At 31.4% G+C, this 15457-nt stretch overlaps 1 protein-coding gene across 1 annotated transcript; it reads right to left on the reverse strand.

The window, feature by feature from the left end:
• Positions 1-11290: 11290 nt before the first annotated feature.
• Positions 11291-12359, reverse strand: LOC107887374 (NAC transcription factor 29-like). The gene is made up of 3 exons (NM_001326739.1): positions 12194-12359; positions 11804-12084; positions 11291-11704 (listed from the first exon to the last, which is right to left on the reverse strand). Exons 1-3 carry the CDS (start codon positions 12357-12359, stop codon positions 11291-11293), a joined length of 861 nt encoding a protein of 286 aa, NP_001313668.1.
• Between the last annotated feature and the right edge of the window lie 3098 nt (positions 12360-15457).

Genomic DNA, 15457 nt, shown 5'->3' on the forward strand with positions numbered 1-15457 from the left:
ACTTCACGATCAGGTGGTAAACCCGAAAATTCCTCAAGAAACACATCAGTAAACTCATTAACAATTGGTAACTGTTCTAACTTTGATTTAGAACCCCGAGTATCAAGAATGTAGGCTAAAAATGCCTCACTACCTTTTCACATTAATCACTGAGTTGAAAAAGTTGAAATAATTCTAACAATTTCTTTTAGATTTTCAGACTCAACAATAATCACCTCTTCTGTCTGACATTTCAGATCAATTCATTTTTCTCTACAATTTACTATGGCATCATGCTTCATCAACCAATCCATTCCCAAAATAACATCAAATCAGTAGGGAATTCACAGCCTTTTATTTTCAGTGGGCAATCACAACACACTAAATTAACTATTACACTTTAGCCTAATGGGTTAGTGACTTGAACATCATAATCAGTAGGTTCAATAGAAAATTTCTTTTCTAATGCTAATGCAGTGCAAACATAAGAATGTGTAGACCTAGGGTCAATCAATGCATATACAGTAACATCAAAAAGATATAATATACCAACAATTATGTCTAGAGCTATAGCTTATTCCCTTTCTCGGATAGCATAAATACGTGTCGGCGCTTTAGTCTTTGACCAAGCAGCCTTATTTCTCATATTCGAACGAGTAGCCCTAGTAGCACTGCTTTGACCTGAACGTTTACATTTTTGGAAAGTGGCTATTTGCTTTTCTTTTTGTTCTTCCTCTTCTTTTTGTAGTTGAGGACAGTCTTGAATAAAATGGTCAATGGCCCCGCATTTGTAACAAGCTCCTGCCCTACCTATACATTCACCGAAGTGATTTTTCCCACACTATTTACATTTAGGCTTAGGAACATTTTTTTGACTACCCACACTAGCCGTAGGTCTAGTAGTCACCCCGTAATATTGCTGAGTCGCCTTATTCTTATTTAATCGTTTAGGCATTGAAGTAGCTCGATTGAATTCCTCTCTAGGCTTTTTAGCCAGAAATGTTGAAAATGATTTAGAGGAGCTTCTCTTATAGGATTTTTTATTTCATCTTTCTTTCTGTATTTTTCTATTGTATACTTCTTCCATCTTTTGAGCACGATCTGATCGAACAACAAATTCCTGTATCTCATTACCCCCAATCATCATTCTAATTTCATCGTTCAGTCCTTCTTCAAACCGAATACACATTTCTTATTCGGTTGGTACAATTTTCCGGGTATATCTACTAAGGTATACAAATTATTTTTTGTACTCGGCTGCCAATCGATTACCTTGTCGCAAATCAAGGAATTTCCTCTTCTTTTTGTCTAAATACCTCTTGCCGACATATTTCTTTTTAAATTCACTCTGAAAGAATTCCCAAGTGATTTTCTCTTTCGGCACCATAGCCACTATAGTCATCCACCAATTATATGCTTCCTTTTTCAGTAAGGAAACAGTACATCTCAAATAATCATTAGGGGAACAAGCCATTTCTTCAAAAACTCTTACTGTGTTCTGAAGCCAATATTCAGCTTTGACTGGATCATCATCTGACCTACCCCAAAATTCTTCGGCCCCAAACTTTCTAAGTTTTTTTTATAGGATTACACTTACTGGATTCAGTTACAGGAGGAGGTGGAGGTACAACCAGAGGCACTTCGGATGGTATAGCAAGGGGAGGAGGTTGTTGATCTTGATTTCTTTCTTACATAAATTCATTAAACCATTGATTTATAAACCTATAGAACATATTTTTAAGTTAGTGTTCTTGAACTAGAGAAATTGGCACATTACTACTTGTCCCGTGCTTAGATGTTTGAACTCTACTATTACCTTCGTCATCTTTAGCATGTTTGAATCTATCTGACATCTTTACAAACTATAAGAAAAACAAGGGTTAAATCAGATCATACACATCACACTATCACAGATTTATATGACATGTATTTCTAAACACTTTATACACTATATTTGTTTTGAGACTCGGCTAAACTGAAGCTCTAATACCAATAAATGTAACACCCTTAACCCTTATCCGTTGCCAAAAATAGGGTTACAGAGCATTACCAAACTTTAAAGACTAATTACGAATATTTCATTACCTTTATTACACAAATCAAGAATCAATCATATAACACTTATATTGTCCCTTAGATGGACCCTCGAGGCCCAAAATACACCTTAGAAAAGAATCGGGACTAAATCGGACACTTAGAGAATTTTTCCAATATTTTAAAAATTTTTCTTAGGAGTAGGGGACACACACCCGTGTGACCGGCCACACGGCCAAGAGACATGCCAATGTCTTAGGCCGTGTGGGCATTCAATGTGAAGCACATAGCCATGTTCCAGCCCATGCCATAACCCGTGTAACTCTCTGACTTGAGCTACACAGCCAATTACATGCCGGTGTGCTAGGCCATGTGCAAAGTGCAGGGGTCACATGACCAAGCCATACGCCCGTGTGCTAGGTCGTGTGCTAAAACCTGAGCATTCTATTTCAAAATTTTAATGTGCAGGGGACATACGGCCAAACCATACGCCCGTGCGTATAGCCGTGTGGTCACACAAGGCTGAGACACATGCCCGTGTCTCTGCCCGTGTGGACGAAAATAGGTCATTTTAATGCCACTTTTCTCACCCCATCTTGGAATCAACCTATGCACAACCAAGTTCTGTCATATTTTGATCATATAATCACATATATTTTAACAATCTAAGCTAGAACATAATTTAATTTATATATGCAACCACCTATATTAACATGATTTATTAAGTCATTCATTTCCCATGCCAATACTTATATCAAACATGACAAACCATACATATATAAGTTGATATGACACATAACCAAAATGTAATTTTTTTAACATTTACACAACCATTTTAAACCCTATACATGCCATATAAATCATAGTAAGCTTAGCAAAATCTATTGACAAGTTGGATAGTGTGATTTGATGTGTTGATCCAACCTTTCGATTTGTCATAAATCTACAAGGAACATTAAACAACACAAGTAAGCTTACTGAAGCTTAGTAAGTTCATTAGGTTAAACATTGATCTTACCGAACTTAATATAATAAATTAAATTGTAGATAAATCATACATTCTCCCTGTCAAACACAACATAAACCGATGAACACACTTCCTTCAAATCAATATTAATAAAAATCAATAAATCTTTCAATTTTAATCATATACGTCTTTTACCAATTCTTACTTAATCAAAGAATGGCTTACAGATATGAGTACATCGCTTTCTTTGTGCTGTAGTCTAACTATGGTCTTACATATGCATTACTATGGGCCCGCCATGGTCTTACATTGTTAGTGTCATAAACCAGTTATGGTCTTATCACCATGAGCCATAGCCTAGCTATGGTGTTACATATAAACACTGTCGTGATCCAACCATGGTCTTACGCTCATAGTGTCATAACCCAGTTATGGTCTTATCTGTCAATTCATCCTTTACATTAATACCATAGCTCAACTATGCTCTTGCATATAAACACTGCCATGGTCTAACCATGGTCTTATGTTTATAATGCCATAACCCAATTATGGTCTTATCTGTCAATTCATCTTTAGCCGCAAAGTAATTGCACTCAATCCTGCGTTCTACTCAATTTAAACATTCAATTCGATTTCACAGTTTAACAATAATTTTATTTTCAACAACAAAAATATGACTAATTGCATTATAACATTCATTAATTTAATAATTAATCATTAAAATTTAACTATATGAACTTACCTGAGTTGAATTGTAAGTTTGTAGTAGTTAGGGACTATTCTGCTAATTTCCCTTTTTCTTGTTGATCTACAAGCTCTTGATCTAAAATATAAAATTATTCATTCATTAGCATATACTTCAATTTAAATTCACTTAACAATTAATACCCCTCAATTTTTTAAATTACACAATTAGTCCAACTTTTACAATTTTTATAATTTAGTCCATCACCAAATATCCTATCAATTGAGTTAATTTATTCCATTATTCTAAGCTATCTTACAGCCTTTGATTTATAGAAATTTAATATAAAACCCTAATTCTTTTATTCTTCATAATTTAGTTCTAAAAATCAATTTCTATTGAAATCACTTGATATAATCATCACATAACAAAATTAGAACTTCAATTCCATGTTAATTCATCAAAAACATCCAGCACTCATCAATGGTAACTTTCAAAATTACCCATGAAATAAAAAACTAATGAAATAGACAATTGGACCTAGTTGTAAAATCTTAAAAACACAAAAATTTCAAGAAAAGAGTAAGAATTGAACTCATTTGTAGCAAAATATGAAAACCAGCTTCTTAAGGGTTCTTCAATGGTGTTTTTGGCTGAGAATTATGAAGAAATTCTCTAGGATTCTCTTTTTATTTCAATTTGTAAGCTAAATTTTCCAATTTTCTAATTTTGCCCTTACTTCACCTAATTTTTTTTCTTTGCCTATGCCTTCCAAGCCATCATCTTTGGGCTAATTTGCCTTTTAAGTCCTCCCTCATTTGACACTTGAGCTATTTAGTCATTTTAGCAAATTTTGCACCTTTTTCGATTTATTCCTTTTTAATTAATTAACTATCAAAACGTTAAAATTTTCTAACGAAAATTTACTACTAACTCAATGACACTCCGTAAATATTTATAAAAATATTTATGGCTTAGTTTATGAAATCAAGGTCTCGATTCCTCCTTTTTGAAACCATTTTACCTATTAAATTCTTCTAAATCACAAATTATTAATTCAAAAAATCTTCCTAAAATCACATTTAACTCATAAATAATAAATAATAAAATTTTCAAACTCACTCATCAGATTTAGTGGTCTCGAATCACTGTTTCCGACGCCACTGAAAATTGGATTATTTCAGGAGATATGTAAAAATTAGAGATGATTCCATATGAAATACTTTTAAGAATATCTCTAACTGTTTTGTTCTTGAGTTTCCAGATCATATCTTCGAGACATGGTAAGAAGAGATTGTGGGATCAAGTGAGACTGAAAAGGCAAAGGAGAAAGACATGGAAGATGGCACGAATTGAAAGAGGGAATTTTTTTTCTTAGTATTTATTTTTAGGCATTTATATTTTTCTTTTCTTAATTAGTATTTTGCTATCTCACAATAAGTAGGAAATTATAGACATGAATAAAAGGCTCAATGCCTCCCTTAATAGAAAGTAAAGTAATGTGGTAATATGAATGAAAATGTTGAGGATTGGATTGTTAAGAAAGACTTGGTACTTAAGCAGTCTTCTTGACTCACTTCTCTTTTCTTTCAAACCTACCTGTGTTCAGTTCTCATTCATTACTTTGTTTACACAACGAGGACATTGCTTCTTTTTAAAGAGGGTGAAGGGCAATATTTGCATAAATTTTAATTTTTCTTAAGTATGTTTCAATGTTTACACATAAGTATGCTAAAATAAAATGATGTTCAGAGAAAATTTTTGTTCATAAGTTAGCTCAAATGCAAGTATGATTTCTAATTTTATCTGAGTTTTTTTATGTTATCTTAAGTTATGAAATTCTTGTATGTTCTTAGGTCTTATGCAGTCTTTGCCATGAAAATTTAACTTCCTTGGAAATAGGCATGCATGAATGTTTAAGTCTTTAGAATTGACTTAGTAACTTTCTTGAGGCAAAATCCAAGGAGGCATAAGAATCTAAACATGATATAGGCACATTTTCTTTGGATCGTTTGAGCCTTTCAAGCCTACCATATTAATTTAAGCGTTGAAACCTTAGTTTGAGCCTTTAAGCCTATTTTATTGCTATTCACCTACATTATAAGCCATATTACCATCTTTTTTAGTTTTATATTATTTTTGTACCAATCGTAACTATATTTTTCTTGGTGATCAAAATTTGAGGAAAAATTTAGAAAGATGTACGTGTTCTCCATTGTTTTGACCAAAAAAAAACTCTATTCAAATGTCGAGCAAAAATAGCAAAATAAATACTCAAATATTGAGAAGTATTGTTGGGCATAAGCGTCAAATTAATTGGAGCGAATTGCTAAGTTCAACATATGAGTACCACTAATTAAACCTTATGATAGTTTTGTCTCAATTGATAGAGAAACTTTGTTGAATGGTGAATGATATATATGACCTATAAATTCATGCACTCTATGATTTATGTTAGCATTTTCTCACACTTAGTATAAAATCTTGAAATAATGTTTGCACATAAGTGATTTATCAATAAAAAGAGTTTGTGACCATAACTTTGTTGATCTATGATTATGTGCAAAAGTTGATTCTACTTAAACATATTTCAAGATTGCCTTATCAAATTTTTTGTTTTACATGAAACATTACCCGAGACGAGCAATGGATTAAGTTTGGGGGTTAGATAAGTCTAAATTATATAGACTTACGTCACATATTTTCACTTAATATTTGACCAAATTTGAGTATATTGTTAGCAGATTATATGAATTTTATTCATATTAAGACATTGAACATGATTTTAGCAAGTTGTAATTTTATTAATTTTTAGAGTTAATTTTGCATAAAATTAAGTTATATTGTTACATATTTAATAAAGTGCTTAATATATTGCAGTGGGACCATGGAATTGACTAACATGGGAGCAGATTAAAATGTCACACATGAACAAGTCATATGGGTGGCTAGAGCATGATTGGGTTCAAATATTTTACCTTGACCCAAGTGAAGTTGGTTGTTGAAAAGAAATCTAATTGTGTCTTAAATTGGGTCACAAAATCATCCATCAAGGGGAAGAGAAACCCAAATTTGGCAAGTATCATGAGCAGCCCAAAATTAGCTTTTGAAGATTTATTTTAAGGTCTTTGCACTTGAGAAAGAATTAGAAATCAGCTTTCAAACATTGCCCAAAAATGCTAGAATCAAGCAAGAAAATCAAAGAAAAAATTAGCCACTCTTCACATTTTATGGCCAGCAAAGAGAGGGTTCATTTTAGGGATCCCTCAAGCTATTTTTAGCAAACTCTCAAGCTCTCCATCCACTATAAATACCACTATTCACCCCTCACCCCTCACTAAACTTATCCTTCAATTCACAACATTTCTCATCTTTCTCTTCTCTTTTCCACGCATAGGCCTTCCCATTTCCCCATCCCTTTAGCTAGCACTTTCCCTTGAGGAAAAACTCTCTAGGCTGGCCACCTTGAGGAGCATTTTGCAATCACAAGAATCTGAGGAAGCCACCACGATCGATCTTCGGGGAATTGCCGAATCATCAAGAGTTTCTTCTTCCTTAAATCTTATTTTGTTTATTCAATATGTTTGCAATTTGTTTTGATGTTTTTCCATTGACAATGATGACTTAATTTTGTTTAGTTAGAATGATTACATTAATTTGATAAAGTTTATTTTGATTCATAATTGTGATGTTTTGTGCCTTAAACATTCATGCTTCCAATTAAAATCATGTATGTATTTCATGCATTAAAATATGTTTGAATGCATTAGAATTAGTTGATCGATCCTGACCAGATGACAATTAATGAACGCAATAATTGGAAGGTGCATGCTTAATTTATATCATGATCTGATTAAATTAAAGGTTCGTAATAACTCGGGAGAGCTCTATTACCTTGCATAACTTTAGGTTTGTGTGATTCAATTATTTCAAACCTGATCCGCCCCTGTTACTTAGCATAAATTCTAAGGAATTCTTAGTTAAATTATGACATTGGTTTATGGATAGTTTTTCTAAGTATAAGATTCGATTGAACTTATATGAGATTTCCAGTTAATGAAAGATCGAGTTGCCATGGAATATTTTTCGAGCATTGTTAAGTATGATGAAAAATGAATTAAGTCGAATGTCGTAATTATTCTAGCTTATTCATATTATTGTTGTTAAACTTTTGAATTTGCTGCTAAACCATCTCATTTCATTTATTGCATTTAGATTAATTCATTTGCATTTAATTAATTTAATTTAACACCTACCAATCAAAATTATTGCGTTTTCTTACCAACTTGTAATATTTAATTTTGCAATTATTTGATTAACATATACAGTCCCTGTGGATACGATAACTTTTATACTTACTTATCACTTGATAACGACTATGTATACTTGCATAAACCTACGCGTTACAAATACTGCTTAGTATTAGTTAAAAGTTAGATAAACAGTGAGTTAATATTTGCTTCCATTTCGTTTTGCGTGCAAGAAAAATTAAGGACTATACAAAAAGGGTATTAATGTAATTAATGGACATTATTATTAAATCAATTTAATCTTACAAAATAAATTACCGCTACTTTATGGCAAAATAACAATATATAAAACTTATGTGTAAATAGCTCTATTAGTGTCATCTATTTATAAGAAGAGATTAAAGAATCCTTGTTGAATAAGTATAATTTCACATAATATTATTTAAATAGAAAACACTCACTTAGACTAACTGAGAGAGGGGTGCGTGACACATCCTAGAAAATATTACTGGGGTTGTTGCCCTTTCACATTTATGAGGGGTAGTATTAGACATCTAAAGTATTGAGTCTAATTATTTATGCTTCTTGAGACTTTGACCCAATACTTTATAATTTAATTCAATCTAATATTTATTTTTTATCTCTAAAATAAATATTATTTATTTTATTAAATAAATAAATTAATTTCTCAATCAAATAATTTTCTCAACCCAATTCTAATTCCGTTAAAGTCATGAAAACTTTACCGTAAAAGAATTTGTGAGGAAATATATTTAATTTTTATATTCAATGGATTCATAATGACTAATAAATTTAATTCCGTTTTCGAACTTCTATTATTTAATTATAATTAATTAAATAATAATTCGAAAACTTTAAATTAGTTCTCAAGTCATTTCTATACTTAGTGAGAAAATGCATTCATTTGTGAATGCAATTGATTTCTCTAACTTCATCATTTGTATTCATTTATATGTTCATTTGATTTTGCATGCAATTCATTTCTAGTTTCAACAAGCTAGCAAAGGGATCGGTTGAACATATGTAATTAATGTTCAAATAATTTATAAGTAAGTTTTAACTTTTCGCCTTTTAATTATAAATTTATTTAGTCAAAGTTTTAACTTTTCGCCTATTAATAATAAATTTATTTAGCCACAAAGCTATTTAATTAGTGCTCGTCCAATGACCTTACCACTGTTACCCTCATAGGATGTCATAAGTCTCTTTGGGATAAATTTGTTTTCTTAATATGATCTTATTTTATCGTATAGTAACCATTACATCTTCTTTCATGAAAGGCAATTACTATCGAATAATAATCAAGTTATTCATCTACTAATACAAGTTGTCTTTCCATATTACGATCCAACTACATAATACCACTCAGTATTAGTTAAACATTACATAAACAATGAGCTAATATTTACTTCCATTTTGCTTTGCATGTAAAAACATTGAGGACAATATACAAAAGGATATTAATGTAATTAATGGGCGTTATTATTAAACCAATTTGTTCAAAAAATATAAATATACGAAACGAATATACTACACTTAGAGCATCAGATACAACATCATCCGCTCCAATACCCAAGACAAGGCATCTCTCTAATTGGACTTGATAGATGACATATTAGTATTTCAATTGGTTTGCTCATTTTCGATTAAACTAAGGAGATATTTATATTATCTACTAATATAAGTTGTCTTTTCGTATTACGACCCAACCACATAATATCGCTTAGTATTAGTTAAACGTTAGATAATTAATAAGCCAATATTTAATTTTATTTCCCTTTGCAAGAAAAACCGTTGAAGATAATATATAAAGGATACTAATGTAATCAATAAATATTTTATTAAATTAAGTTATTTGAAAAATACAAATATACAAAAATGAAAATACTACAGTAAAAACACAAGATCCAACACCATCATCATTTCGAACACTCTTAGCTATAGGTAGAGTGCTCCCTCGATAGATAATTCATTCAACTCCAGGCGGAGGCATATCCACTTTGAGATAAGAACCAACTATATGCTCTCAACATGCTTTATTTTTTCCAAACACCATTTCATATTTGACATAGGCATCGCACAAGTTTCAGTGCTCCCATAATTATCTCTTGTAACGAAATTGAAACCAATAGATAATACTGATGAAAGACTTAAGTTGGAGTCTCATTCTAAACTCGGAAAAAGGAAATATGATAGGAGGCACTTAGAGGATTAGGCTTAACTAGTTAAAAGCAGAGTCCTCAGATTCCATTCTTGAGTATGACGGCTGAATAACCTATTCATTGCAAATATCAGCATCAAGTGCAGCACAAGGACAAATTTAGCCCTTGCATTTTTATATACAGAGCAATTCTAGACGCATCTTTGACCACCCCCAGCCACCAACTCCCCCATTTAATTGTTTTGTTTTGGATAAGTAAGTGATGCAAAGCAAGCCAGCTATCCCAAAAGTCTGCCAATAGTTTCTAACAACGGTCATGCCAATCTTGTTCCAATATTTTGTCATCTCCTCTGGTCTGTACCTATCCATCTCTAACCAATAATTAAATATCAAAATTGTTACTCATTAAATATCTTCTTTCTTCGCATCATCATTAGCGTCATCTATGCTTACATTCCAAATAAACTTGCTATTTTTGTAAACGATAAACATTATAGTAAACAACATTCTACACGTTCAAATAGGGATTAATATGATATATTTAAGATTTTATGTTTAACTTTGAAGAAAAATTTTCAAGTAACGATGAGATTTATTTATTTTATATGGCCATTTGTTTATTTATTTATTTATTTTTTATAATTAGAGGAGAAGAATGAAGTTACTTTAGATCAAACTCAGATTCTAATGCCTACAACATAATTCTCTTGTCATTAAATAAGTATTATATAAGTATTATGGAATTTGTAATTCCTTTAACCGGGTACCAAATAATAATACTTTCCACATTAATTTAATTGCACTTGTTTTTGTTTTGTTTGTTCTGTTGGTGAAGCCTTATTTCAGTCTATAATAGAAAGCAAATAACCCAGGGATTCGTACGAACAGAGTTAGGTTAAAGGAATGGGTTGTATTAAAAATAAAACATGTAGCCATAATCATCTGATTTGTAAGACTGTTTATTGTTTTGATCATAATCAATCAATATCCATTTAATAAAAATAGAATTGGCTTTCAATTTGATCATCATCGTTTTTGTCTTTTTGCAAATTTCAAGCAAATCATATTACAAAATTCATCATTTTAAAATATCTAATCTATCAGCTAACAGTTTTTACACACACATTTCTTTTTTCTTGTGAATAGACCAATCCAAAATTTTGTCAAGGTGAAAACAGTTCAGTGGAGATCTATTACTGAAATTGATACAGCATGGGATTCATATATACTTGCTGGTTTAAGAACCCACTCTCATTCACTTGAAGCTTCCCTGAATCAGTGTATTGGTAAGGTATTTCTTGTAGCTGAAGTTTCTCAACATGGTCACCTGTGGTATTACTGTCTATGGTGTTAGGGAAATAGTCAAAGCTGGAATTGTATGTATTTTCACCCAAAAGTTGGGAAATTGGACCCATGTAATCCAATTCCAGTAGTTGAGGAATCGAACTATTTGTCCTTGGGAATTTCAACATTTGTTGGGTTTCACTAGCATCATTGGAACACTGTGTCATGTGAATTGGGGCATTTGATTCTTCCACTTGTTGATCCAAACCTCTTCCCCCTGGGTTCTTCTTCTTGTAGATTCTGCAGAGGACCCAATCATCCAGCTGAAATTGTAAAACAAGCCCTGTTTCCACTCAGTTTACTTCTATCATCACAACAATACTTGGAAATATTATTAATGACCAAAAAGAAGACAAACTTACTCTCATGGATCCATTTTGCTTGGTGATTTGTTTACGTGAATCATTTAACCGATATTCATGCATAATCCAGTCAGTCTTGAGTCCCTTTGGTGGCTTGCCCTTGTAGAACACAAGAGCTTTCTTCACTCCAACATATTTGGAACCACTATAAATGGCTTTGTCCGTGCCCGTAGCCTTCCAATACCCTGACACCGTCGCCCTATTCGGTCGAACCCCATTCGGGTACTTCCTATCTCGAGGGCTAAAGAAGTACCATTCCTTTTCACCAAACTCTGCTTTATCTTCAACATCATATGCAGAAATAAAAAATAAAAAATAAAAACAGTATAGTCAGTACTCAGCAGCATAGCATAATAAAATAAGGGAAAATAAATTTATAAATAGACTAACCAGGCAATTGCCATGGATCAAATTTGTAGATATCAACTTCTGGGATAATTGAAACAGGGCATGGCTTTGATTTGGCCTGGTTTTTAAGGTAGAAGGTGATCAATTCTTCATCTGTAGGGTGGAATCTGAAACCTGGAGGAAGGTCAGAGCTGGTTTTTGTTTCCATTCTATTCAAAAAGAAGAAAAAGGGGATTTGAAAAGAAAGATGGTTTAAGGGTGAAGAGGGGCATAGGAAAAGAAGGGTGTTTGAAATGTTTGCAAGGAGAGGGCTACGCCTTTTATGGTTGCAGTATTCTTGTCGTATTATTGTGCGGGAAAATGGAGTGTGATTGGGTGATGCCTTGACTTTGAAGGAATTTAAACATCGTAAGAAGATCAACTGCCACAACCGGTGAGAACGTGGACAACACGTGCCGCTCTATCTACACAATTCCTTCATTACGCGCTCTTCTGCCTGCCTGCCTTCTTTCTACCTTACCCAATCAAATAACGAAAAGTCTTGTATTTCCTTTGGGATAATTATCCAATGAGATACTTGCACTTTGTATATATCCAATAATTTATCACTTTTTTTTTATATAACTAACGCAAACTCTAAAATGTTTAACTGCAAAGAAAATGTTTTTTATTTATTTATAATAGTATACTAATTTATTAAATAAATGGATTAATTTAATTTGATTTTATAGTGGAGTGAGGAGAGTGAATATAAAAACAATTGGGGAATGAGTCATGCAAAGGTGGTATGGAAAGGAGTTAAAAGAGCGACACGTAGTAGTGGGAAAAGTGGTAGAGTAGGATAAGTATGGTATAAATTTTTTAAAGGAAAGAAAGGTAGACCAAGGGATGGGAACAAGTAAAATAAGAAGAAGATTGTGGTTCTTATCTTAGCCACCTCACTAAATGACCCCTTATTTCGTGCTAATCCTTTACATATAAATATATACTAATTATCAATTTCTATTTTATACGTAAGAATTTCAAAGATAGAAACACCACGTGGCAAGTTGACCTTCATTAAACAGACTTTTAGAGTTTTGAGGTATATTCCTTAATTATTACGATTTATTCGACATGATTGAGTTGTACATAAAAAAGGATTCAATTCCTAGCAAACCAGCACTCATGATATTTTTACTCACTAACAGTGAAAGAGAAAAATGGAAGAATATGAGAGAAAATCCGACATTTTGTTTTACAACAAGTAGGAGAAGATACCGCAAGTATTACAACATTTTGCTAAAAAGCCCGACTCATTAAAAATGGAAGAATATGAGAAAAAAATCCCACATTTTGTTTTATAGCAAGTATGGAGAAGATACCGCAAGTATTACAACATTTTCTAAAAAGCCCGAATCATTCCTTATTTAGCAATACGAATATTCAAAATTCAGGGTTTCTTTTAACGAATATCCCATTTTATATCATTTCTCAAAATAGCAGGGAGGGCTGGATCCCCCAAGCACTGTGTTTTGAGCATGCTACTTAGGGGATTAGACCCTCCTCCATTCTTTTTATTTTTTATTTTTAAAACACATCCAACCAACTAACTATATTATTCAACATCTTCATCTTATCTAAATTATTCTTTGAAAAACATACGACCAAGTGTGTCATCTACCTCTCCCCTTATCTTCAGTAACTAGGAATTTTAGATTGGAGGTCAAAACTTTTAAACAAATAAAAAAATTTATATAAATTAATGCATAATTTTAGTAGATTTTTTAAAAATATTTTTCTATTTATGTTAAACATTTAGAACAAATTTATTTAAGCCTTCAATATATAAAATTTTTCATGAAGTCAACATATCACTAGTAATTTTTTTCATAAAAATAAACATCACTTAAATACTTTTTAGTGTCATGAGAATACAACATACCGGATTTTCAAATACAAAATTTACAATAATTATAATAGCAACAATACATTCTAAATAAATAAAAAATACTAATTTTTTAATCAATCCTAATTTTTTTATGCTCCGTTCGAGAACTTGGATTTAGATTTTAATTATTATATAAATAGTAAGAATAAGATGCATATATTATAGTCAAATTAGTTGAAAATTAATCCAATATATATTAGAAAAATATAAAAACGTGGATTTGTCTTAATAAATAGACCTCTAGCAAATCTATGTTTATGAGAAATGATTATGAATGTTACATTTCTAAATAGTTTGCTAGTCAATTTACATTATTTTTTAAATCTAAATTCTGAAAACCTAGTTTCCAAACGCTACTTCAAGGGTTTGTATTAATCAATCCTAATTTCTTTAAGGATTTGTATTAATCATCTTCCAAAAACTATTATACATTCATGATGTTAGGAGTCTCATATAAAATAAATAATCTCAAAATCATTCAATAAATAATAAAAAAAAACTAAATCTTGCATAAAAAATTTAATCTATCATAAGAAAGTCACAATATTAATTTTTTAGATATTAATCAATAAAACATGAAAAGAAAAAGATGAGTTGTTACCAAATTTGAAGAGCAACATGAAAGTATTGAAAGATTGAAAAATTATCTTGTAAAAATTCTAGAGACTAAGAGAATAAAAAAATAGAGAAAAAAGTGATGAATATGGGAAGAAAATAAAAGAAATTGTTGGGTTTTAGTAGCTCAGAGAGAGATGTTTATTTTTATATTAAATCATTTATTTTATAAAATAACTCTTTTTTTAAAAAATTGTGGGCCTTTTTCAATTTTTTGTGGGATCCTTTTTAAATTTTTATGTGAATTAATACATTAAATATATAAGAAATTGTAAAAAATATTACAAATAATATTTATTTTTTAATTTTTTGTGGGGTCAATTGACCCCATAAGCATCAACGTGGCTCCGCCACTATTTGTCTTCAATGGTTAGGTATTTTTGTAATACTCTATACCCGACTTAATCATCGGGTCTGGTACCAAATGCCATAACCCGAATAATTTAACAAAAACTCTAAACGGATTTATTTATAATTTGACACTGTCAAATTACAAAAATAAATACTTCAGCTATAATCCACATCATCCGAGAAATAAATTCTTTCAAATTTACTACCTTTTCAAATCTAGCAGTAGTTACAATTCTAAATTAAGACTTTAATATTGATACGTCCAATTTAATCCCCGAGGTGTGACCTCTAAGGGAGCCTTATAGGGCCAATGCAATTGTCGAGCTAATGCGACTTGGCCTCCGAGCAAATCCTCCAAATTTGTTATGATCTCCTTCGCAGTACGAAAATTCTCGTGTTGCTTTTGCAAC

Source organism: Gossypium hirsutum, chromosome A03, assembly GCF_007990345.1.
Source record: "Gossypium hirsutum isolate 1008001.06 chromosome A03, Gossypium_hirsutum_v2.1, whole genome shotgun sequence".
Taxonomy (NCBI): Eukaryota; Viridiplantae; Streptophyta; class Magnoliopsida; order Malvales; family Malvaceae; genus Gossypium; species Gossypium hirsutum.

Excerpts from the sequence above, each read along its gene's own strand:
- LOC107887374 (NM_001326739.1), bottom strand. The coding sequence starts at position 12,359 with ATGGAAACAAAAACCAGCTCTGACCTTCCTCCAGGTTTCAGATTCCAC. Across the intron at positions 12,085-12,193 it reads TGATCCATGGCAATTGCCTG|ATAAAGCAGAGTTTGGTGAA; the intron begins GTTAGTCTATTT and ends ATGATGTTGAAG. Across the intron at positions 11,705-11,803 it reads AGCAAAATGGATCCATGAGA|CTGGATGATTGGGTCCTCTG; the intron begins GTAAGTTTGTCT and ends TTACAATTTCAG.